General features: G+C 38.0%; 1 protein-coding gene across 14 annotated transcripts in view; it reads left to right on the top strand.

Annotated features, from left to right (window-relative positions):
- Nucleotides 1–24,065, top strand: part of MCTP1 (multiple C2 and transmembrane domain containing 1) — a gene marked incomplete at both ends in the record, with an annotated part of 619,238 nt that overhangs the window by 393,071 nt on the left and 202,102 nt on the right. For 12 of the 14 annotated variants that reach the window (XM_080719329.1, XM_080719323.1, XM_080719334.1 and 9 more), the window contains 3 exons: nt 557–727; nt 2,677–2,807; nt 23,170–23,356. The exons of 1 other annotated variant lie outside the window; for it this stretch is intronic. In XM_080719329.1, the coding sequence (XP_080575455.1) occupies nt 557–727; nt 2,677–2,807; nt 23,170–23,356 (489 nt within the window). The remainder of the gene's footprint in view (nt 1–556; nt 728–2,676; nt 2,808–23,169; nt 23,357–24,065) is intronic. One more of the 14 variants, XM_080719335.1, reaches the window with a different exon arrangement.

The following is a 24,065-nucleotide window of genomic DNA, read 5'->3' as shown; positions in this document are numbered from 1 at the left end:
AGTTCTTGGAAGAATATAACTTCAAATACAAAGAAAACTAAACAGCCTTAAACCTGGTTCTAATGTGAGACTGTTTCAAAATGTTAAAAAATAAAAAGGGCTGGCTGTAGCTCAGAAGTTGAACTCCTCTGGGTTCAATACTCAGTGCCTAAATAGTAACAATAACAATAACAATAATAATTGAAAATCTAAACTTTTTATTTAAGCACTAACTTATTTTGAATAACAAATAAATGCATCATGATATAAATTTCATAATTTATTAATAATTTTATACTTAATTGATAATATTCCATGAATTATTTTTAAATGCAACTGCCTTTTTTAACCTTAATAGAGGAAAGGGCAAAGCCCAATGAGATATTTTGTTTAAAGCAAAATTTCATAATTTATTAATAATTTTATAGTTAACTAATAATATTTACATGAATTATTTTTTAAATGTATCTGCCTATTCTTTTTTAACTTTAACAGGAGAAAGGGCATGGCCCGGTGAGATATTTTGATTTAAAGCAAAGTAACCTCAGTTTTTTGTTTGTTTGTTTTTTGCCAAAAGTTTCAGACCCAAAGTTTACGTCTGTCAGACCAGCACAGAAAATCCCATCTGTGGCGAGGGATAGTCAGCATCACATTGATCGAGGGGCGAGCCCTCAAAGCGATGGATTCCAACGGGCTGAGTGACCCCTACGTCAAGTTCCGGCTGGGCCACCAAAAGTACAAGAGCAAGGTAGCCCTCTGCTGTCTCTACTGTGTCCTGTCGATATTGGTGCGACACCAATCGCTAATAGCCATGCTTTAAAAGACAAAAACACAGAGGTTTATGAAATGCTTAAGGAAACGTTTGAACATCATGTCAGAAAACAAGACCAACAAGTCTTGCATTTCTTTATGTGCTAGGTGACCTCAGGTAAATTACTTCTCTAAGTCTCAGTTTCTATATTTATAACACAGGCATGGTGGTGGAAACCATTTCTTAGCATACCTGTGAGGATTTACAAGAAAGAAAGAAAAAGGAAACAACAGCAATTACCCAGACAGACCATGAATGAATGAATGCAGAGAGCTCTGAATGTTGGTGCTTGGTGGTTGCCGTAGCAATGCTAATATCTGTCCTACATGTAAAGTCACTTTACATGCCAGTAAGGCCTCTGAGAATCACTTTGAGTCATTTTAGTGAATTTTTAATAAACAGCTTCCCTAGCTTTCTTCTGGGCTAGGAAGTTTTCATTAGTACTTAATGTAGCTAGAAATATCACAGAACTGAGTCTGTAGCACCCAGTGAGTGCTACAAGAAGGCTGTTAGGTTACCCTATGGGTTGCATGCATGAAAAGAGAATGCATCATTTCTGACCTGAAGTCAGTCATAGAGGAGAGACAATCCTCAAGGAGTAAACTGGAAAGTTGGTCGGTTTATGGGTAGGTATGATAAGATATAACATAACCCAAAATATCCTAGATGTCCATCGGAGCCCAATTGTATGACATCTGAATGATCATAGCATTCATCTGGTGAACAAATTTTAAAGTAGCTACTGTTTCCAAAAATAAGCATCTATGACCAATTCTGTCATATCTTATCTCAATTAACAGTATTTCCATGTTCTTGTAGGCTTAAAGCATTACTTATTTTTATAGTCCTGCTCTTTAGATATGAAATATGAAACCCAGCTATAGACACGTGTCTCTCTTTGCTCTTTCTTCCCATGATGTATTGCTGATTAAGTCCAGATTATGAACTTTAAAAACTGTGATTCATTTGTATTACCTTTGCACATAGCATACTTCATTGCTTTCAAACTCTTTACATCTGAAGTTCTGTCTGGCATATATTAAAAAGGGAAAAGCTACATCACACCTTCCTGCTAAGAAAGAAAGAAAGAAAGAAAGAAAGAAAGAAAGAAAGAAAGAAAGAAAAGAGGAGAGTGTTGTTTAACTTAATGGTGAATAGAATTTTAAAAAACATCAATACAAACTCCTTTGTGTATTGATTCTACCAGGTGCCTTTTCTAAATACATGAAGTTACAAAATTACACTTCAGATGAAATATGAGATACCTTTCTGGTACATGTAAAATGAAGAACAAATGTTCAACACACACACACACACACACACACACACACACACACACACACACACACTTCCTCCATATATAAAATGGGATAATACATCAATGTTATAATTCTAAGGTGAAGGTCTGCCTGCCTGCCCACCCCAAAGCTGCTTGCTTTTCCCTTCTGCTCTGACAGAACTCCACTGTCTACTTTTTAAGTAAGATCCCAGTGTATGTGAGAGAGAGAGGGAAAAGAAACTCTGGAAATCCTCATCCTCTTTTATTATGAGATGACTGACTATGAGTGATGTCTTCATCTGTCACACATGGTTATGTAGAATAAATGCTAGTATCTGAGTGAGCTATTTTATATAGAGATTGCTTACCTTTTCTGGATAATTTGGATTTCTCATCTGTAGGTAGGATAACTAAATGGTGCCTTTATATTTTTTTAGGATCTTCTTTTCAGCAGTAAATACGTTAAAAGTCTAATGGCTTATTTCTGGTTTTTCTGGAATCTTTGATTCAAATACCACATTTATATGATTTTCTGGGACTTAGCATCTTGAGTGAATTTTTAAAAGGCTAATACTGATAAAACAACAATGACTTTTTGGTTTTATAGATTATGCCAAAAACTCTGAATCCTCAGTGGAGAGAACAATTTGATTTTCATCTCTATGAAGAAAGAGGAGGAATCATTGATATTACTGCATGGGACAAAGATGCTGGGAAGAGGGATGATTTTATTGGAAGGTTTGTAAAATTATATGTTTTGGGCTCACCCTAGAATGGATGAATTCTTTTCAAAGAATACTTGCTCTAAATGTGGTTATTATAAATGGTTGTTACTTTATAATGCATAAGTGTAATTTTCTCTTTTTTATTTTATTATATATATTTTTAATTGGTGCATTGTATTTAAACATCATAGTAGGGCAAAAAGACTTTTCTTTGTTGCTGTTTTGAAGGATCTTTGCAAGGTAAAGCAATGCTTGGAGGAACTGAAAAATAGCTTCAAACACTGACCAGTAGGTGGCAGCTTTGACTAGTTGATGGACACAGGACATTCCAATTCACTGTCCAGAAATTTTCTCCAGATGTCAGGAATATTGTGCACAAAAGTTATGGGAGTTGAAAAGGAGGAATTTCATCTGATATGGGATACTTACAGGAACAAAGAGCATATTCATAGTCTGCAAAGTGATCTAAGATAGTATTTCTTTTCAAAAAGCATATTGTGACCATAAAATACATTATTTTCTACAACTCAGTACAAGGTAGAGAATCTTTCTAATCTCTAAGGCACTCATAAATATGTGGAGTTCCCAAGTTTTAGTGAAGAAGTCGTGTAAGTGAGTCAGATCCATGTTAATCTGATAACACAGCAAAAAGGTATTTTGAACCTTATATGATATTTCTCTTGCAAAGTCAAGGTTATTTTGAAGGTCTGCTTGGGCTATATGAGTTTTTATGATATAAAGCTTATTTTTATATTTTGTTTATATATGTTATAGAAGGACGAATGGAAACCTGCCAATATTTAAATAAATCATGGTGTACAAAAGAATCTGCTAGTTAAACTGGGTGTTGTGGCGCACGCCTATAATACCAATACTCAGAAGGGTGATACAGGAGGTTCACAGATTTGAAGCCAGTGCACAATAACCTAGTGAGACCATATTTAAAAATAAAAAATAAATAAAAATAAAAGAGAGTTTAGCTATAAGGCTGGAGTAGAACTCTCCTGGGTTCAATCCTCAGTACCCCCCCTACACACACACACACACACACACACACACACACACACACAATTTTTATTTTTTTCTTCATTGTAGTTCAAATGAATTCAAAGTCTTCAAATTTATAGTAAAAGGAATTTTACTCTGTAGTAAAGTAAAATAGGAATCTAATCCAACATCCTTATTTCCTCATTTTTTATGATTCTGATATACATGTTTTAAGCCATAGTTTCATAACATGTATATAAAATTAGAGGTCATAGACCAGCTTCATTTAACCTTTTACATTTTACTTATCAAATGAAATTGGAAAAAAACCTTTGTAATCTAATACTATGTTAATGTCAATCTTTTTTTTTTTTTAAAGCAAAGGCCTTTATTGAAGCTTTTCCCCTCAGAGTTTTCTCATAGTTTTATTTTGTTCTTTTTGGAATATACCCCTACATAGGTAGTAGTATACATCTATTAATACATTAAATACCTTTTATTATCATTGTACAGTTAGGTCTCCCTCAATAGGCTATGAGTTCTCTCAAGTAAGTAGAATCTAGCTATTCCTTAAATGATGCTCTCATTTTCAAAGTTTATAGCAATATTAGTTATATTTTATAATCATATCATTAGAATTACCATCATGGGTAACTTGCTACCTTGATCTCATTACTTTATGTTCAGGTTTCCTTCTTTTAGTGTATTAATGAAGGAAATAAGCTTTCCTCCTGTACTTCTGACTACACAGTCCATAAAGTCCTTCCTATCCCTTTTTCTACTCTTTTTCCCACAATGAAAAAATATTCTTTTATGTAATTTTTTCTTTGACAATGATTTCCAGGTTTGGAAATTATGATAATATCTCAGCCCATTTGACCCTGGCTCTTCCCTTGTACTCACTTGGCGATATTATGGGTTCTTCCAAGGCAGTTGGAAGAACTGTAATAGGTGAAGAGGTGGCCCTGTTTATCTCACTTCACCTTCTTTCTAAGGGTTATTTGTATCGGAGCAAATTTTAAGAGAACAGTGACAAATAATTGGATAGAAGATTGTGGAGATTTAACTCTAAATATATGAAAAAATCTAAGAAAGTTTTTATGAAGTTCAGGAAAAAGAGAAGTAATCTAATTTTTGTCAAAAGCTTTAGAGTACAGAACCAAGAGCAGAGGTCTTGTGTAGACAAGAGGATGTAGTAGAGCTAATGGGCATCAGTCTAAACTGATTTCCACCATGAAGGGAGTTTGTGTTGAATTTTGAGGTCATCAGAGATGAGCAATAAAAACTTGCTGCACACACTTCTAATTTTACAAAAATGCTTGTAGCCTAAAAGGGAAATGACTATGGTGAATCACGTTTCAAATCTATTTGATGTCCTGATATCAACAGAAACTTATTTATCTTATGCTTGCTAAATTATACTTTAAGCACATCCTACCACTGAAAAACAGTATGTTATTATGCCTCATTGGCAAGCAAGTTGTGTTCATTTATTTGAAGGCGGTATGGTGACAGCAGAGATAATGCAGATTATAATAGAATCTTACTTCCTAAAATAGTTTTAGAAGAGAATTGACTTGCCTTCCAATTAAATTTGAGTTCTCAGGGTAATGTTACAGGAGTAAAACTGTCAGTGCATTCTTCTCTCTTTTTTGGTAAGCTATCATTGCAGCATTCTATGTCTGTATTAACTCAAAAAATTAAAGACTCCTCTGAAGGTGTTGACTGGTGGCTAGTGCGTAAATTTAAAGTTGGACACGGAGGATAATGCTATCCCTTCAATGCCTTATATGTATTTGTGTAGGAGGGGGCAGTTTACTGGAAACGGAACCTAGCATTATACCTCTGAGCTATATACACCAGCCTTTTTTATTTTTTTATTTTGAAAGAGGGGCTCAAGTTGCTAAGGGTGGTCTCAAATTTGTGATCCTCTTGTCTCCGCCTCCAAAATACTAGTATTATAGGCATGCAATGCCACACCTAAACTATTTTTAAAATGGTATTGTCTAAACTGAGTCCCAAATTTGAGCATACTTATATAAATCAGATTATCAGTCTAGGCTAGACTATTATGCTGTGGTTTGGTTATTGTACGCTTCTTTTTCTGCTTTGACCTCCTATAATCATTTTGAAAATGTAGTTTGTAAATGCAAATCTGTAATCAGGTTTGTTGGTAGTTTCATAATAAAAACAAGTCTGGCTCTGAGTTAAAGAGAACAAAGCAGAGAAAACCCACTCATCTCATGACTAGGAAGCAAAAGAGAGTGAGGAGGGTGTCAGAGTCCCACTGTCCCCTTCAAGAGCCCTCCCCAATGACTCAAATACCTTTAAAGGTTCCACCACCTCCCAATAGCACCAGGACAAGGACCAAGCCTTTAACTAAACATGGAACGTTGAAAGACATTCAAGATTCTATAACGACTGCCTTTCATCACCCCTACCACCACTATACGTTTTTTTTTGGGGGGGGTTAGTGGTGGTACTGGAGATTGATCCCAGGGGCATTCTACCTCTGAGCTACTCCTCAGACCTATCTTAATTTTCATTTGGAAGCAAATTCTCACTAAGTTTCTGAGGTTGGCCATGAACCTGCAACCCTCCCATCTCAGCCTCCCAAGTACTGCAATTACAATCCAACACCACCTCTCCCAGCTACCCTTTGTCTTTTGGATGGTAGCTGTTTTTATTAGGGTGAGCCAGTAGATCACTACAGTTTTGATTTGCATCTCCCTGATGATTAGTGAGGCTGAACATTTTCTCATATACCTGTCTTATTTTAACAAATATATAATCAGATTATTATTATTATTATCATTATTAGTATGCTATTGAGTTGTGTTCCTTATATATTCTAGATATTAGCCTCTTTAGTGTTTTTGGGTTTTTTTGTTATTTTGTTTTTGTTTTGTTTTTGTTTTGGTGATTCTTGGGTTCCTGGAAGCCCTTCTACCTCCGGGCTACACTCCCAGACCTATTTTATATTTTTGAAACAAGGTCTCTTAAGTCAGCTCGGCTGGCTTCGAACCTGCGCGATCCTCCTGCCTCTGCCTCCCAAGCACGGGGATTACAAGCTTGCGCCACCACGCTGGCGTGCCTCTTTAGTTTTGAATTGATTTTTAGACAAATGTTAAGAGTTAGGACTCTGGTTTCATTCTTCTGCATGAGGATATCCAGTTTTCCCCAAACCATGTATTGAAGAGTCTCTCCTTTCTCTGCTACTAAGCACCTTTGTTGAAGATCACTTGGTTATAGATGAATTGGTTTACTTCACTATTCGGTTACATTGGTCTATGTGTCTATTTTTTCTTGTGTGTGAAGGGGAGTGGGGTACTATGGATTCAACCCAGGAGCATTCTACCTAGAGCTACATCTCCAGTCATTTCTACTTTTTTTATTTTGAAATAGGATCTTACTAGGTTGCTAAGAGTATCATTTCATTGCTGAGGCTATCCTCAACCTGCAATCCTCCTGTCTCAGCCTCTCAAGTACTGGGATTACAAATGTGTGCCATCATGCCCGGCCTATGCGTTTGTTTTTACATTAATATCAGGATGTTTTGAGTTAAACGGTTTTGTAATATATTTTGAAGTCAGTTAGTGTAATGCCTCCTACTTTTTATTTTGTATTTTTTAATCAAAATTGCTTTGGCTACTTGGGGGTGGGGAGAAGGGCAGTGGTCGCATATAAATTTTAGTATTGTTTCTCTAGTTCTGTGGAGAGTACTGTTGGTATCTTGATAGGGATTACATTACATCTGTATATTACTTTGGGTAGTGTGGACATCTAAATAAAAGTGATTCTTCCAATTCGTAAACAGAGTATGTCTTTCCAATTTTGGGGCTCTTCAGTGTCTTTAATATTTGATAGTTTTCATTGTAGATATCATTCACCACTTTGGCTCAGGAACTTTGTTTTATTTTATTTTATTTTATTTTGTTAAAGCTATTACAAATGGAATTGTTGTCTTGATGTTTTTAAAATAATTTTCTATTTGGCATAGAGCAATGTTATTTATTTTAGATGTTGATTTTGTATTCTGCAATTTTAGTAAGTCAATGTATTGGTTCTAATAGTTTTTATTTGCAGTTTTCTGTATGTAAGATTGTGTCATCTGTAAAGAGTGACAACATGACTTTCTTTTTTCTAATTTGGACCTCTGTTTCTTTCTCTTGCCTGATTGCTCTGATTAGGACTTCTAGTACTATGTTGAGTAGGTGTTGAAAGTGGGCATCCATATCTTATTAGATCTTAGAGAGATCTCTTCCAGATTTTCCCTCTTCAGTTGGATATCAGCTATGGACTTATATATGACCTCATTGTGTTGAGGAATGCTTCCTCTATACCTGATTTGTTCAGAGATTTTATGACTTTTCATCATCATGATATCTAGGAGTTAGTCCTTTGCGTGTTAAATTTTATACAAAAAGTCATGAATGGAAAATAATAAAATAATGCTCTATTACTTTTAAGTCACTCTTCCATACATTAGCTCAACATTAGGAGACAACAAGGGTGGTTCACATTATACCAATTGTGCAGATGCAAAAAGTGAAGCTAAAGTTGGCTAAGAGCTTGCTCTTAAGAGCTTGCTCAGCTACTATGTCCCTGGATTAATTGATCTGAGGCTCAAACCTAGGTCTCCTGACGCTAAACTCCATCCTCATTTCACCAGTCTTGTATTCAGCATGTTCTTTTTTTTTTTTTTTATTGGTGCACTGTATTCATACATCATAGTGGGATACGAACTTTTGTAGACATACATGCTCACATCGCCCAGTCAGCCCCCACCTTATCCCCACCCCATTCTCTCCCCATCCCTCCCTCCCATGCTTGGCTTAGTGGTTGACATCTAGTATTATAGCAATTTATCCAAAATTAAAAAAGATAATCTCACATAACAGTTTCATTTGTCTGATACCAAGCTTTTGATGACTTAAAGATAACATTTCAATATTTCTTTTTACTTTCTTTCTTACCAAAGAATATTTTTTTTCTATTTTTTAGGTGAAACTATCATATATTTATATATTTATTTTTCAGAAAAAAACTCTAAACTAATATGGAATATGGACTCTAGATACCCAAAACGATCTTGAAAAAGAACAAAGCTAGAAGATATATATTTTCTAATTTCAAACCATATAAAGCTACAATAATTGAAACAATGTAGTACTATTCTAAAGGCAGATATATAAACCATTGGAGTTAAATAAAAGCCTAGAGCTAAATTCTTCCCTATATTGTCAAGTTATTTTTGACAAGGTTTCCACAAACATTTGGTGGAGGAAATAATAATATTTTAACTAAATATTGTTGAAACATAATAATTACATGGAAAAGAATAAAGTTGGACCCTTACCTAATCCCATATACAAATATTAACTCAAAATAGATAAAAGACCTAAATATAAATCTTAAGACTATAAACTTTTAGGAGAAAATCTGGGTCATAAAATCTCACAACACTGAAATTGGCAGTGATTTCTTGTATATGATTTCAATGGCACAGGCAACAGAAGAATATACAAACTCCCTAAAAAATATATATATATTGTATATCCAAAGACAATGTAAACAGAGTTAACAGTTACTAATAGAATGGGATAAAATATTTCCAAATGCTATATCTGAAGGTATATTAATATTCCAACTAGACATCCTAAAAATTAGCAACAATAAAGGCAAACAATACCATTTAGAGATAGGTAAAAGACTAACATAAGTAATGAATCTCCACAGATAACCAATCTTAGTTGACTGTTGGATGGAAACTTGTTTCTCTGGTTCTGGTGTGTGTTACCTATTTCTTCTTTGTAGTTAATCTCTTTGAGTATTTTCTCTAGTGCTGGTTTTGAAGACAAAAATTCCTTCAGTTTCTGTTTGTCATGGAAGCTTCTTATTTCTCCATCTAATTTGATAGAAAGTTTTGCTGGGTAGGAAATTTTTGGCTGGAAGTTGTTTTCTTTCAGAGTTTGGAATATGTTACTCCAAGCCCTTCTGGCTCTCATGACTTGGTTTAGGAAGTCTGGAGTGATTCTAATTGGCTTGCCTCTGAATGTCACTTGGCCCTTTGTTTTTGTTGCCTTTAAGATTCTCTGCTTGGCTTCCACATTGGTCATTTTGACAATTGTGTGGCGTGGGGATCCTCTTCTCCGATCCTGTCTAAAGGGAGTTCTATAAGTTTCCTGGACCTGTGTATCAACCTCTTGCTCTATGTTTGGAAAATTTTCTGCTATTACTTCCTTGAAGAGATTGTTGATCCCTTTGGTTTCACTTTCTTTTCCCTCTTTTATTCCAATTATTCTTAGGTTAACTCTCTTAAAATGGGCCCATATTTCTTCAATATCAAATTCCTGCTGTCGGATATTTTTTCCTAGATTAGAAACTATGTGTTCATTTTTGGAATGATCATCTTCTAAGAGCGAGATTCTGTTCTCCATGTGGTCTAATCGGTTGTTTGTGCTTTGAATTGAGGCCTTTACTTCATTGATTGCATCCTTTATCTCTTTTTGGCTCTCTCTGAGTTCTTTTCGAAGCACCTCTATTATTTCTACAGTTATTTTCCTGATTTGATCTTCTAGAAGTCTCTGAATTTCTGTTTTATCGGGTTCTGATGTTGTGGGGTTGTGGGCATTCATTGCTCCAGTATTATTCCTCTTTCCCATGATTTCGGAAGTTTGTGCCTTCTCTGGGTTCTTCCCTTGGGTCACTATGACTTCACTTAAGATGTTCTGGATCTCGAGTCAGTAGTATCTCAGACCCCACTACTCCTTTACTGGGTTGTATCACAGAGTCTCCGACCCAGAGAGTCAATAGAGGCTGCTTTAGACTGTGGGGGGTGCCAGGTTGCACATTCTCCTATGGTGCCAGGTTGCACATTCACCGCCCCTCCCCCACTGGGTCAAGTCCCAGGGAGTACAGTACTGGGATTTCTCCTCTGTGGCCCGCAATTTGACTCACTGTTCTTGAGTACGCAGATGTAGCTGTACTGGATTCAGGTGAATTCTCTGCTGCTGCCGCCGGTGGCAATATGGCGCCGCTGCTACGCCCTTGGCCGTGAGGCTGGCGTATTTCTTCTTGGTTTTGATTTCCACTCTGAATTCCTGCGGCGTGTGCTGAGATCAGTCACTGGGAGCTTTAGATTTTACCTGCGGCGAGAAATCCCGCCTGGCTGTTCCACAGCAGCTCACCTCAGCTTGCTGTAGCAGTCCGGCGAATTTGCCGCTGCCGCTGGCAGTATGGCGCTGCTGCCACATCCTCGGGCGTGAGGCCGGTTATCTCCTCTGTGGCTTGAGCTCTGTTCTCAGTCCGCTTTCTCTCTGGAGCCTGGTGATTTTTTTGTTTCTCTGGTGATGGTGTTTTCTGGCTATGAAAGGCGCTGATTTTGTGGTAATGGAGATTGGTTGTTAGCGGGGCTCTTAAGCCCCGCTTTTCTCGGTCACCATCTTCCCGGACCAGCATGTTCTTCTGAAGCCTTTCAGTGCTCAATAAAGATGCCAAGTCGTCAGTAAACCAGATGAGGTGATGTACACCATATTGCAAGTTGGAACAACAAATCTCACCTGTTGCTGAACCACAAATTTCAAGTGAAGGCGAAATAATGTTAATATGCAGGTAATTATTTAACTTTCTGATCACCTGCATTTTGGCAGGCAAGATGGACTGCCATCTTTAAGATAATCAGCTAATAAATCCTCAGGATTGTCACACTTTTATGCAGAGCAGTAATCTGAACAAATTGGCTGCTGGCAGCTGTGGTAAATTGCCAAGAATGAGTGCTGTCAGAGAACAAGTTGTTTTTTTATGAATGTGCAGAATAAGTAAATCCCATATCATGCAATTTTATTCAGTTAAAGTTATTTGCAATCCAATATAGCAGGATTTATAGCATTATATATTAATGTGGAAAATGCTTGTTTATCTGTAGAGTGGCACTGATTTGGGGTACATACATTTTAGGTTGGTGAATTGCTACTGACTCTATTTGTTGTGTTTATCAGGGCCTAGGCATTGATTCTACCCAGTACGCACACACACACACAAAAAATGTTACTAGAAAGCTTAATTTTTCTTAAATGTTACATTGTAATAAAAATTTATTCTACATTGATAAGGTATGGGTGGAGAACAAATGCTTTACAGTTTTATAGCCATAAAAACAAATATATGACTCTGTATTTAAGGCTGAGGGGGGAGAAGGATGTGGAATGACTAGGTGTACTTAGATGTGCGTTCAGGTTTAGTGTGGCAAGAAAAGAAAACAGCCTTTGACCCTTATTTTATTTTAATTTTTTGTAGTACTAGGAATTGAACCCGTGGAGTTCTACTTTCTATCTACACCCCAGCCTCTTAATTTTTTTATTTTATTTTGTGGGGGTCTGTCTGGGGATGGAACCCAGGGGCATTCGACCTCCTAGCTATACCCTCTGCCCTATTTTTGTTTTTGTCTTTTTGTGTGTGGTACTGAGGTTCCTGGAAACCCTTCTATCTCCAGGCTATACTCCCAGACCTATATTTTTTTATTTGGAAACAGGGTCTCTTAAGCCAGCGAGGCTGACTTCAAACCTGCGCTATCTTCCTGTCTCTGCCTCCCAGTGCGGGGATTACAAGAGTGTAGCACAATGTCCGGCTATTTTTTATTTTTTGAAAACAAAGTCTCACTAGGTTGCTGATGGCCTTTCTAAGTTGCTGAGGCTGGTCTGGAACTTGTGATCCTCCTGTCTCAGCCTCTAATTACTGGGATTCCAGGCATGCACAACCATGTCAGACTGACCTTGACTCTTACTTAACCAAAGGAATGTTCTTTTAAGGTGGAATGCCAATGCTTTTGAGCATCAGACACTCTGTATGTTCTTCTTTGGAAACTTTCTTATTGTGACACCACAACCACAATGAATATTTTTCTTCCTATACAAATAAGAGCAAGACGAGTCCTGTTACATTATTATTTCAAAAGCACAAAGATAACTAGGCAAAAATTCCAAAATGAAGAGAGTTTTTTTTCTTTTGAAATCATCGTATTTACCATTTTCCTTACTAAGCTTTCATTAGGGAGATAGGCAACATTTAAATAAAGTATGGAGAGTATCACTGACTTTTGTCTTGGTTTTTCATAAATTCAACATATGCCAAATATATTTTGAACCCCTTTTTCCTAAGTTGCTACTTTAACTATGAAACTCAGAAAATTTATATTCACCACAATATTTCTTAAATAATTGGCAAAGTCTCCAAGATAAATTACATGTAAAATTCTTTTCAAAGCAAACATTCCAAGAAATAATGTGTTTTATTAATTTTGTGGCTGAGGTACTAAGGATTGAATCCAAGGGCATTCTACCTCTAAGCTATACCCATAGTCCTATTACATTTCTGCACACTGGCCTCAAACCTGCAGTCCCCTTATCTCAGCCTCCCAAGTACTGAGATTACAGGCATATGCCTCTGTGCTCAGTTTATATTAATTTTGATATAAGATTCTATTCAACTTTATTTTTGTGCTTCTGGAAATTAAACCCAGGAGAGTTCTACCTCTAAGCTATATCCCCAGCTTCATTTTATTTTTTATGTTAAAACAGAATCTCAGCCAGGTGTGGTGGCGCATGCTTGCAATCCCAGCATTTGGGAGGCTGAGACAGGAGGATCACGGTTCGTGGACAGCCTCAGCTACTACTTAGTGAAGTTCTTTGGAACTCAATGAGACCCTGTTTCAAAATAAAGAATAAAAAATAGGGCTGGGGGTGTAGCTCGAAGGTAGAATGTCCTTGGGTTCCATCCCCAGTACTGAAAAAAAAAAGACAATAGCAACAACAACAACAACAACAACAACAACAACAACAACAAAAACAGGATCTCACTAAATTATTGCCCACTGACATTGAACTTGTGATAATACTGTCTCAGCTTACCAAGTACTGTGATTACAGGTGTGCACCACCATACCCAGTTTATATTAACTTTTATGTAAAGTATCATATTGTCTTATCAGTTTTACCAATGTAAAGGTATTTCACATATATTATAAAATTCCAGTAAGCGTCTAAAAATTTATGGTTAAATTTAATTAAAAATTATATAAAATTGTGTTTTTGAAAATCCTCTACCTTAAAGAAAACCTATGGAGACTTATCTTCCTATTCTGAAGATTTTGTGTGTGTGTGTGTGTGTGTGTGTGGTACTGGGGTTCCTGGAAACCCTTCTACCTCCGGGCTACACTCCCAGACCTATTTTATACTTTTTTTATTTATTTGGAAACAGGGTCTCTTAAGCCAGCGCGGCCGGCTTCGAACCTGTGCAATCCTCCTGTCTCTGCCTCCCAAGCGTGGGGATTACAAGCGTGCGCCTCCATGCCCAACTGAAGATTTTATTTTAAATGTCTTGCTAGTGATAATGGTGTCAAAACATCATTAGCTAATACTTTAGAGCATGAAATATACCTTTCATTTCTAAAGAGAATAGGTATAAATTTATGTTGCAAAATTCTTATTGATGGCATTGGTTGTTTTGGCTGAATTCTTGCTAGATCTGATTGTAGCACAGCTGGTTTGAGAATCATAGCACGGCTCCCACAGAGCTCAAGCAGTAGTGGAAGTGTCGATCTTGCAGATTCTTGTTTATCATTGCTGTTCACTTGCGCATGTTCAATTAGCATTATCTTCCATCCACAGTTCTTTTACTAGGATCTTTTAAAGCCAATTGCCCATTTTGTGAGGATTAGGTTAGTTAAAACTAGATTATATAATCCTTAAATCCACTTAGCAGGGCATGTTGAATTGCAGTTCAGTGAACAGAGGTACACATGGAAGGGTGCCTCCGTCAATGCCTCAGTGCTGCGCAACTCCTACTCCTCCCTCTGGATACTAGTAGGCCACGTGTGACATTTGGTGTATGGGACACCTGTGTTCATGCATATGTTAACTGTGGATGAGCCTGATCACAGTCAATTTTTTTTGCTTTTCTGGGTGCACTGTAATTATACATTATAGGTTCAAAGAGATACAAACATCTATGCACACAATACTTTGTGTTTCCCTTCAGATGCTACCCCACTCCCCAGATCTGTTAGTGACAGTGGTTGTCACACCTTCGAATATACATCTAACATTATTGGAATTAAAATGTAATTCCCAATAATTTCAACATTTACTTCCTGTACCCCAGGAAACTCATTTCTATGCACCGAAGACTGTTTTATCACAAGACTGTTTTATCTGGAAGAAATTTTGCTGGTCACTGGTTCAGAGATGGCAGAAAGAGAGGTAGAGGAACAGACAAGGTGATAAGGACTCTCATTTTTCTCCTTTAACTCTTAGAGGGAAAAATGTCACTTATAAAGATGGCTAATATAACTTTCATGCAGTGAAGTAATCTAAATGTATATAGACTTTTTAAGTGTAAAGAAATTCTAATTCTGACACAGAATTAAGGAAACATGGTTTGTACTCTTACCATCACTTAATTTTTCTCAACCTCAATTTCATTATTTGTGGAATGAGGCAAAATCTCCTTCAGTGTTGGTTGACTCTGACTTGATTTGTAATGATTGATTGATTGATGAGTTGGGCTTGGTACACAGAATTTAAATTTTGTGATATCAAACTAAGGAAAATGTGATAATACAGTCAGGCATTATATTTACAGAGTACTTTAAACTCTTCAAAGTCCTTTTAAAAAAATCTATTATTCTTGCACTCTGTGTAATCAGAATGAATTTTTTAAATTTCTGGTTTGCTAAGTGAGGAAGCTAAAACACAAAGACTATAAATTAGTTGCCTTTATATCATAATACAAGCTAATACTCAAGCTCCATTAAAATTTTAGTGTTTTCAACCCCAAGCCACACAATCTGAAGCCAAATAACTTTTTCAAAGTGATACAGATGCTGTGGCAGGTCTGGAAATAAGGATGTTAGACATCAGAAGGTTTAGAGGGGATTAAATCATCAGAATCTAACAGAGGACCCAACACATAGACATATATAAAATTGTTAGTGAGTGAATTAATGAATGAGTAAGTGAAATGGGCATTGGCAAGAAACCAGACCACTTTCTAGAGAAACGATATAGAAGTGGCAGAATGAGTGCATTATTCACTAGCTCTGGCTCCTCCATGATCACCCAGGGTAGATTTCTGGTCTCTCTGATCCTGCATCTGCATGGAAGCACTTTAAAACTGATAAAGCCCCAGCTGCATTCCAGGCGTTGTGCCAGGTGCTAGAAACAAGACATTGCCCCTGCTCTCAAAATATTTTAGGACAACTACTGCAACTTATTTCAATGAGAATTAGTAAAACTTAAGTAGATGTATCATTTCAAGGAGAGAGGATGCCTGGTTCAAACATAAAGAAGCAGGTGTCCCCATGCATGAATGATGGGAGAACTATAAGCCACATCTGGAAGGACAAGTCAGATGAATGCATTAGCAAGTGAAGCACAAGTTGACAGTAGTGCCGGAGCCAGCCGGCAAAAGGATGGGTTCCGAAGAGAGGCATGAGGATGAAGAATTCAACTCTTAAGAATTTGATTCTAAGAATTTTTTAATTCTAACATGGGGGGGGGGGTATACCAGCCTACTATCTCTACTGGTTGACCCCTACTCCTGGGTCAGTATTCTCTATTGGGCCGACTATGGGTTTATTTCTCTAGAGGTATTTATACAGTTACAGGTCAATCAATATCCTCATGCTATCACCACCAGAATACAATAAAGACCAATCCAAAGCACATACATTACAGGTAGGTTAATCACCTACCTGTGCCATCACCACCTGATCTTCTCCCAGACCTTTTACTCTGAACTTTCCATGACCCCAAACCTTGTTGACTCTGGGTGAAGGACAGTCAGCTGAATCGGAAATATTCTTGTAGGGGAAAACCTTAATGGCTTCCCACACATTAGCTTGTGGAGGGTACGGTTGACTTGCTCAGGTAATTTTGTAGTGGTGGGAAACCAAGGGAGAGACCTGGTCAGGTGTGTGCCTTGGACATCATAACTGCTCTCATGAACTCTATCATGGTTCTGGCCTCTACTCACGTTCTCTAGAAACAGAGCTTAGGCAATGATAGGGTTTTGATGCTGACAGTGAACATAAGCTATAAAGATGGCAGGCAGGGAAGATGAGAAAGAAATCCCAGGTCATATATTCCTGGGCCAGTCACTATTTCCTGTGTTTCAGAGACACAACTAGTTGCTCAGCAGCACACCCACTTGGCCATGTATAGTCAGGGAATATAGAATCATATTTTGCAACTGTCTATGACAGCAAAGGTGTAGGAATTTTTTTCTGTGGGCCCAATCCCATTGATCCAAGTTCCCCCCTAAGGAAACAACTTTTGCATTGCTTCGCTGAGCTTCTTTGCCATTGATCTGGGAACCAGGTTTCATACTCACAGTGTGGCTTTCCATCCAAGTGCACAGGTGGCTTTAGAAGCCAGAAATCCTAGGTGTGTGACAGCTAGGCCCAGATGCACAGTGGTATCCAGGGAGAGGGTATCCAGGGAGAGGGTATCCAGGGGGAGGGTACCCAGGGGGAGGGACCAGCCCATTTGGGTATGAGAAAGAACAGCCATCTATAGATAGAAGACTCATGAAAACCCAGACACCATTGACTGATCATAATTAAGATGGAAAGCAGCTCTTTGGGGGTACAAAGTAACAGCTCAGGCAAAGCAAGCAGCCAAGGGCCTAGGATGCATAGCTACAGGAGAATCTGAGGAGCTGCATAAGATATGTTAGGTAAGTTCTCACACCCCCACATGTGGAACCCCCAATATAAAACAGAAAGTAAGAGAATTTGTTTCTTTAATCCAAGAGTAGACTCTACAACCCCTCTTTCTCCTCCTCTCCTCTCCTCTCCTCTCCTCTCCTCTCCTCTCCTCTCCTCTCCTCTTCCTCTTCCTCTTCCTCTTCCTCTTCCTCTTCCCTATTCTATTCTCTTCTCTCTCTCTCTCTCTCTCTCTCTCTCTCTCTCTCTCTCTCTCTCTCTCTCTCTCTCTCTCTGTTATATGTGTGTGTCCTTAGAAGTACACCCTGCTGTTTCTTATAATACAATTTGAAGTTACATTAGGTGAGATTAGATATCTTCTTGCACCAATGTTGAGTATTTTTTTAAAATATATTTGAGGGCTGGGAGTGGTGGCACACATTTCTAATCCCCACACTTGGGAGGCTGAGACAGGAAGATCGCACAGGTTCAAAGCCAGCCTCAGCTACTTAGTGAGGCTCTCAGCAACTTAGTGAGATCCCTGTTTCCAAATAAAATATAAAATAGAATAGGTCTGGGAGTATAACCTGGAGGTAGAAAGCCCCTGGTTGCCACCCCCAGTACCACAAATTATATATTTTTTATTATATATAATATATAGTATATTTATACATTTATATTAATATATATATATATTTGAGGACTAATATTTTCTTGCCTTATAAGATAAACCTGTTCTCTTAGTTTTTTAGTTTGTGATTGAAAAGAAAGGAATATGTAGCCAGTATAAACATGGAGAAAGTTATAACAAATCTTGGGATTTGGGATTTTTGAAAATTTAAAGTTCATCTAGTTCAATTAACTCATAATTGCAGATGATGAAAGTGAAATTCAAGAGAATAAGTTGTTTTAAAAAAGGTCACACAACTAATTAGTGAAAAACGGAGGGCTACAACCAAGGGAATCTGACTCTAGGCTTTTTCCTCTGAATGTATTTTGGGACTTCAGAAATTTGCATTGGTGCTTTTTAATTTTGCATTTTAATTTTAATAACCAGAAACCATGAATTTATGCCTATGGTAGACTATCTGAATGGCCACTTAGTATTTCTATATCCAAAATATAATATATCTTTCGTTTGTGTAGAACATAACAATACAGGCGAGCCAAACACAGGAGACTCCCACAACCATTAGTACCATATTCACAGTGCAGTAGACCATGTCACTGGGCTTCTGTCTCTGCTCATATTTGCTCAGCGGGTAATATAAACTTTATCCTCAAGTTAATAATACAGTTTTGTCTAGTTATAGGTGATACTTCTTTTGTTGTTGCTGTTATTGTTGTATTTGCTGTTGTTGTACTGGGAATTGAACCCAGGGGCATTCTACCTCTGAGCTACACCCATGATCCTATTTAATTTTTTTAAATTTGGAAACAGGGTCTTACTAAGTTGCTGAGGGTCTTGCTAGGCTTCTGAGATTGGTAGCAAACCTGCTATCCTCCAGTCTCAGCCTCCCAAATACTGAGATTACAGGTGTTCACCACCACAGCTGGCTGACACTTCATTTAAAATGGCTTCTTATTCCTAAGCAGAAATTTTTAGATAAATAGAAGGTCTAAATAACCTCAACTAGCACAAAAAACACTGAAGCATCTCATTCTCTTGGCCAACATACTTACATAAATAGTACTCTCAAATTTTGAAGCACTAAACCTAGAACAGGACATGAGTTTGACTATTTCTGTGAGTAAGCTCAATATTGAAATTTTAGTTGCTGCAGCAAAATATAATCTTTGTAACAAATTCATGTTACTAATTTAAGTTTTATTAGTTTCTTAGGTTTTAAAACTTAATTTGCAAAATTTTTAATCATCTTATAAGAGCATAACTTATAGCCTGCTTCTCTAATTTATGTATATTTTTGAAAAGCATTAAAATAAAACAACATACCTGTATGCACTTGGAAACTGAGATCATTTTTCTTGCTTAAAAACGTGTCCATATATTGCTACTTTGAGACCCATTGCTACCAGTATACTTTCCTCCTGGGATTCACAGTTACTTAGTGACATCTGATAGAGGGAAGAGGCTAGATCTTGGGTTTCACAGTGTCAGGTCCAGGTGTTGGCTTTGTTGATAATTTTAGATTTTCATTAAGTCTTTTAATCTCTCTGGGACTTCAGTTTTTTCTCTGGAAAATTAAAGAATTCAGGTATCACAAATCCTTATGCCTGTTGGAACCAGGTAGAGTAATTAAGTGAAATAGGCCAGCTGAAACTAAAAGACAGTACTAAGGACTGTAGCTAATTCAGAGGACATTTGCCCTGTATTTAGAAATTACTCTATTAGCCGGGCGTGGTGGCGCAGGCTCGTAATCCCAGCACTTGGGAGGCTGAGACAGTAGGATCTCACAGGTTCAAAACCAGCCCCAGCTACTTAGTGAGGCTCTCAGCTACTTAGTGAGGCTCTGTTTCCAAATAAAGTACAAATAGGTCTGGGAGTATAACCTGGAGGTAGAAGAGCCCCTGGGTTCCACCCCCAGTACCACACAAAAAAATTACCATATTAAATTCAAAAACTTTCTTTAGCACTCCAAGCAGAAACAACAAATCTGTGGACCAGATTCCAGACACTAGACAGTTTCTAGTTTGCAATTCCTGGAACAAGTTATCTTTCAGCACCTTCCTCAGGTAATGACTCTGACACAAATGAAGCTCAAGCCAGCCTCCACACCACCAGGGCAAAGCAGTCACAGGCATGGAGGAAAACGCTCCAGAAGGCTTCCATGTGTTTTAGAGTCTTCAGAGTGATACAGCGCCATAGAAAAGAACAAGACAAGAGCCAGGCATAGTGGCACATGCTTGTAATCCCAGCATTAGGAAGGCAGAGACCGGAGGATCACAGTTCAAGGACAGCCTCAGCTACTTAGCAAGCTCTTCGCAACTCACCGAGACCCTGTTTCAAAAAATAAAAGGACTATCTGGAGGCCCACTGGTATTCTTTGTGTTTCCTAGTTTGGGCATATTAGAGGAAACATATGTATCTTCTTCTTCTGTGCTTGGCTGATCTCACTTAACATTATGTTCTCCAGGGCTTTCCATCTTCTTTCAAATGATATAATTTTGTTCTTCTTAGCTAAGTTTAGATGGTAAGATAGGAGAGGAGGAAGGCCGGTCTTGATTAATAAGGGTCTACACTTGAACATGTGTAAAATTATGAATAAGATATGGTTAACCTGGACAACCATTGGAGGGAGGGGGGAAGGGAAAATGGGGGCGGGGGGGGGGGAGAGGGCACCAAATATAGTGTAAATGTATACTATTTATGTTCAATAAAAAAATTGTTAAAAAAAATAAAATAAAATACAGTATAAAAAAAATAAATAAAAGGACTAAAAAGTAGGGCTGGGGATGTAGCTTGGAGGTAAAATGCCCCTGCGTTTCATCCCCAGTACAGAAGAAAGAAAGAAAGAGAGAGAGAGAGAGAGAGAGAGAGAGAGAGAGAGAGAGAGAAAGGAAGGAAGGAAAGAAGGAAGGAAGGAAGGAAGAAAGAAGAACAAGGCAAGAAAGGGTCTGGCAAATCAAGGCATGATCAAAGCAAGTGGAAGAGAAAAGAAAAAGAAAACAAAGGGAAGGGAAGACCAGCAATTGGGGGACCTTTCTTGATCCCAATTATATTCAGCAAAAAGTACTGTTAGGATCACAATTCCCATTCAATTCTCCAGTATCACCCTCCTGAGCCAAGTCAGAGCTTCCCTGGCACTCAGAAAACTATTGGCCAGGCACTATGCCCAGTGCTGGAGAGATCTCAAAAAAATCACTCTTGCTTTTCTTCTTAGAGAATACATTAAATGATTGTTTTTTCAGATACATATATCTGAGTTTGTTCCTTGTGTTATTGATAAGAACTTAATTCCAATTTCAATTAGAATATTAAACAGGCATTTGTAATCTTTTTTCACTCTTGAGAAACTGAGGAGACAGTGAAGAATGTTTGGGAATGGACACTGTCTTGGGAGAAACAAGGAGGGTTTTTGATGCACATCCTCGCTGTAGGAGGCCGTTTCCCAGACTGGGGATAAACTCTGACTTCTCACTTCCTCAGAGCTAGTTGGCATTTTGCACACACTGACTTCCCACCACTGACCAGGGCATCACCTTCCCTTTCATTTTATGCTCCCGTGTTTCTTCCCCGCTGTTTGCATGGACACGACCCTCATTCATGATGACTGGTAGGCAAAAATAAAAGTCAATCTCAGACTTCTGTTCATTTTCTAAAAGTTACTCATGCTTCAGAAATGTTTGAACCCAATGACAAGCTGCAAGGCCCACTTTCTAGGCATTTTACTTAAAGGTAAAATGCTAATAAGAAAGAGTGAAGGATAAAAATGATTAAGAATTTAGTATGCCCTCTATAGCTGACCATGTTGTTTATGAGATGTTAACCACATTTACTCTCATAATTGGCTATTTCCCATGTTTAATGCCTTTCATTCATGTCTGCCACCTTTTTCTCAGGTTATTAGCCTTATGGTCACCACATTATCTGTCTCTTCAAAATCAATTAACATTTTTATGAAAAGAGTTTGCTCTGAGAATGGGAAATAGAGCATAGAGGGTTAAGTTATAAAACCCTTGTAAAGGCATAACACTCAGACGGTAGTGTTTTCATAGGATTTGTGCATATTTATTTATTTATTTATTTATTTATTTATTTATTTATTTGCAGGTCTGGGGATGCAACCCAGTGGCATTTGACCTCCAAGCTTCACCCCCTGCCCTATTTTTTATTTTGAAACAGGTTCTCACTAAGTTGCGGAGGGCCTCACTAAGTAGCTGAGGCTGTCTCCAAACTGGGATCATCCAGTCTTAGCCTCCCAAATGCTGGGATTACAAGCGTGCGCCACCATGTCCGGCGTGTGCACTTTTATTTAGACTTATGAAATGTACCATTAGTAAATTGGCATGGTTTTCAAGATGTAAAACTCATGGCATATGCCGGGCGTGGTGGCGCATGCTAGTAATCCACGCGCTTGGGAGGTGGATACAGGAGGATCGCACAGGTTCAAAGCCAGTCGCACTGGCTTAAGAGACCCTGTTTCCATATTAAAAAAAAAGTATAAAATAGGTCTGGGAGTGTAGCCCATAGGAGTGTAGCCCAGAGATATGAGGGCTTCCAAGAACCCCAGTACCACCAAAAGAAAAAAAAAAACTCATGGCATAACCAACTACATATTTAATTCACTCCTTAGTAACATTTATGAATGAGGAGAAATGTCCATGTTTGAAAAGTGACACAAAAACAGACTCTTGGTACCTGCCCCTTTGGACCTCTCACCTCAGTCTTCCTGAGAGCAAAATCCCTCCTATCTGGTCCCTTAAGCTACCCAGGGAGAGGAAGTCCCCACCACTTCATGAATATGGTAATAGTGGTTAACAAGCAAACTTCATTTAGGTAACTAAGTTTTTAACTAACAGGAAATAAGCAATTACAGACCCTAGGCTATGAACTTTTTAAAAAAAAAAAGTCAGCTGGCATGAAAGCTGTATTCTTTTCAGGACTCAAATAGTATGTATTTCTATTGATTCATTTTTCAAATAGCTCTGAACAGCCCATACTTCTGCTGTTTGATGTAGCATTAAAAAAAAAAGCCACTTGCTGATTCAAAACATTTGTTTTTAGGTGCCAGGTCGACCTGTCGTCCCTCAGTAGGGAACAGACACACAAGTTGGAGCTGCAGCTGGAAGAGGGTGAGGGCCACCTGGTGCTGCTCGTCACTCTGACAGCTTCACCCACTGTCAGCATCTCTGACCTCTCGGCCAACTCCCTGGAGGACCAGAAAGAGCGGGAAGAGATATTAAAGAGATATGTACGTATGCCCCCCCTCCTGCTCCCTCTGGAGTCATATGGGTCTGGATGAGGTTATAAATGATGTGCTCTGAGTGACAGAAGTACTTTTGAGATGATATATGCAGGAAGGCTAAGCAGAAGCAACCTCCTGGGCACATGCAGCTGCCGCCTGGACTTTTCAGGAGTGCTTACTTCACCCTGTAATCTCTAGATGCTTGGTCTCCAGAATCAATTCCAAAGAAAGTTCTAGATTCTGGGATTCTGATCGGTGACCGTATCATACAGGGAAGCTTCCTAGCTGAATGCACTGACTCAGTATAGCTGTACTTAAGATTTCTTTGTCCTTTCAAGTTTGAAATGGGCTCAATGTCATGTTTGTTAATTAGAAAGTTGGTAACCAGAGAGTATTCACAGAAGTGATTTTTATTTTCACTGTTCAAAAAAAGCTTCACTTCTTTCCTTTATTTTTAAAAAATTGAATATGAGACGCAGTTAAAAGAAAGCTCCCTTCCTTTTGCTCTAATACTGAGTGAAAGAATGGAATATCGAGTGACTATAATAACTACCCTCTTATAATTTGACCAAACCCGAACGTTTATAACCAACCCTTTCTCTTTCCCAGCATCTTCCCACAGTGCACTTCTCACTGTGTAGTTTTCATGAATCAACAGAGAGGGGAGCTCTTACTCCACCGTTCCTTCCACGGAGGCTTGAAAAAGTAAATGCCT

The sequence above is a fragment of the Muscardinus avellanarius genome (genome assembly GCF_963383645.1).
Source record: "Muscardinus avellanarius genome assembly, chromosome: 1".
NCBI classification, from domain to species: Eukaryota; Metazoa; Chordata; class Mammalia; order Rodentia; family Gliridae; genus Muscardinus; species Muscardinus avellanarius.
Note: the sequence above shows the minus strand (reverse complement) of the source record. Positions and strands in the feature narration are given on the sequence as shown.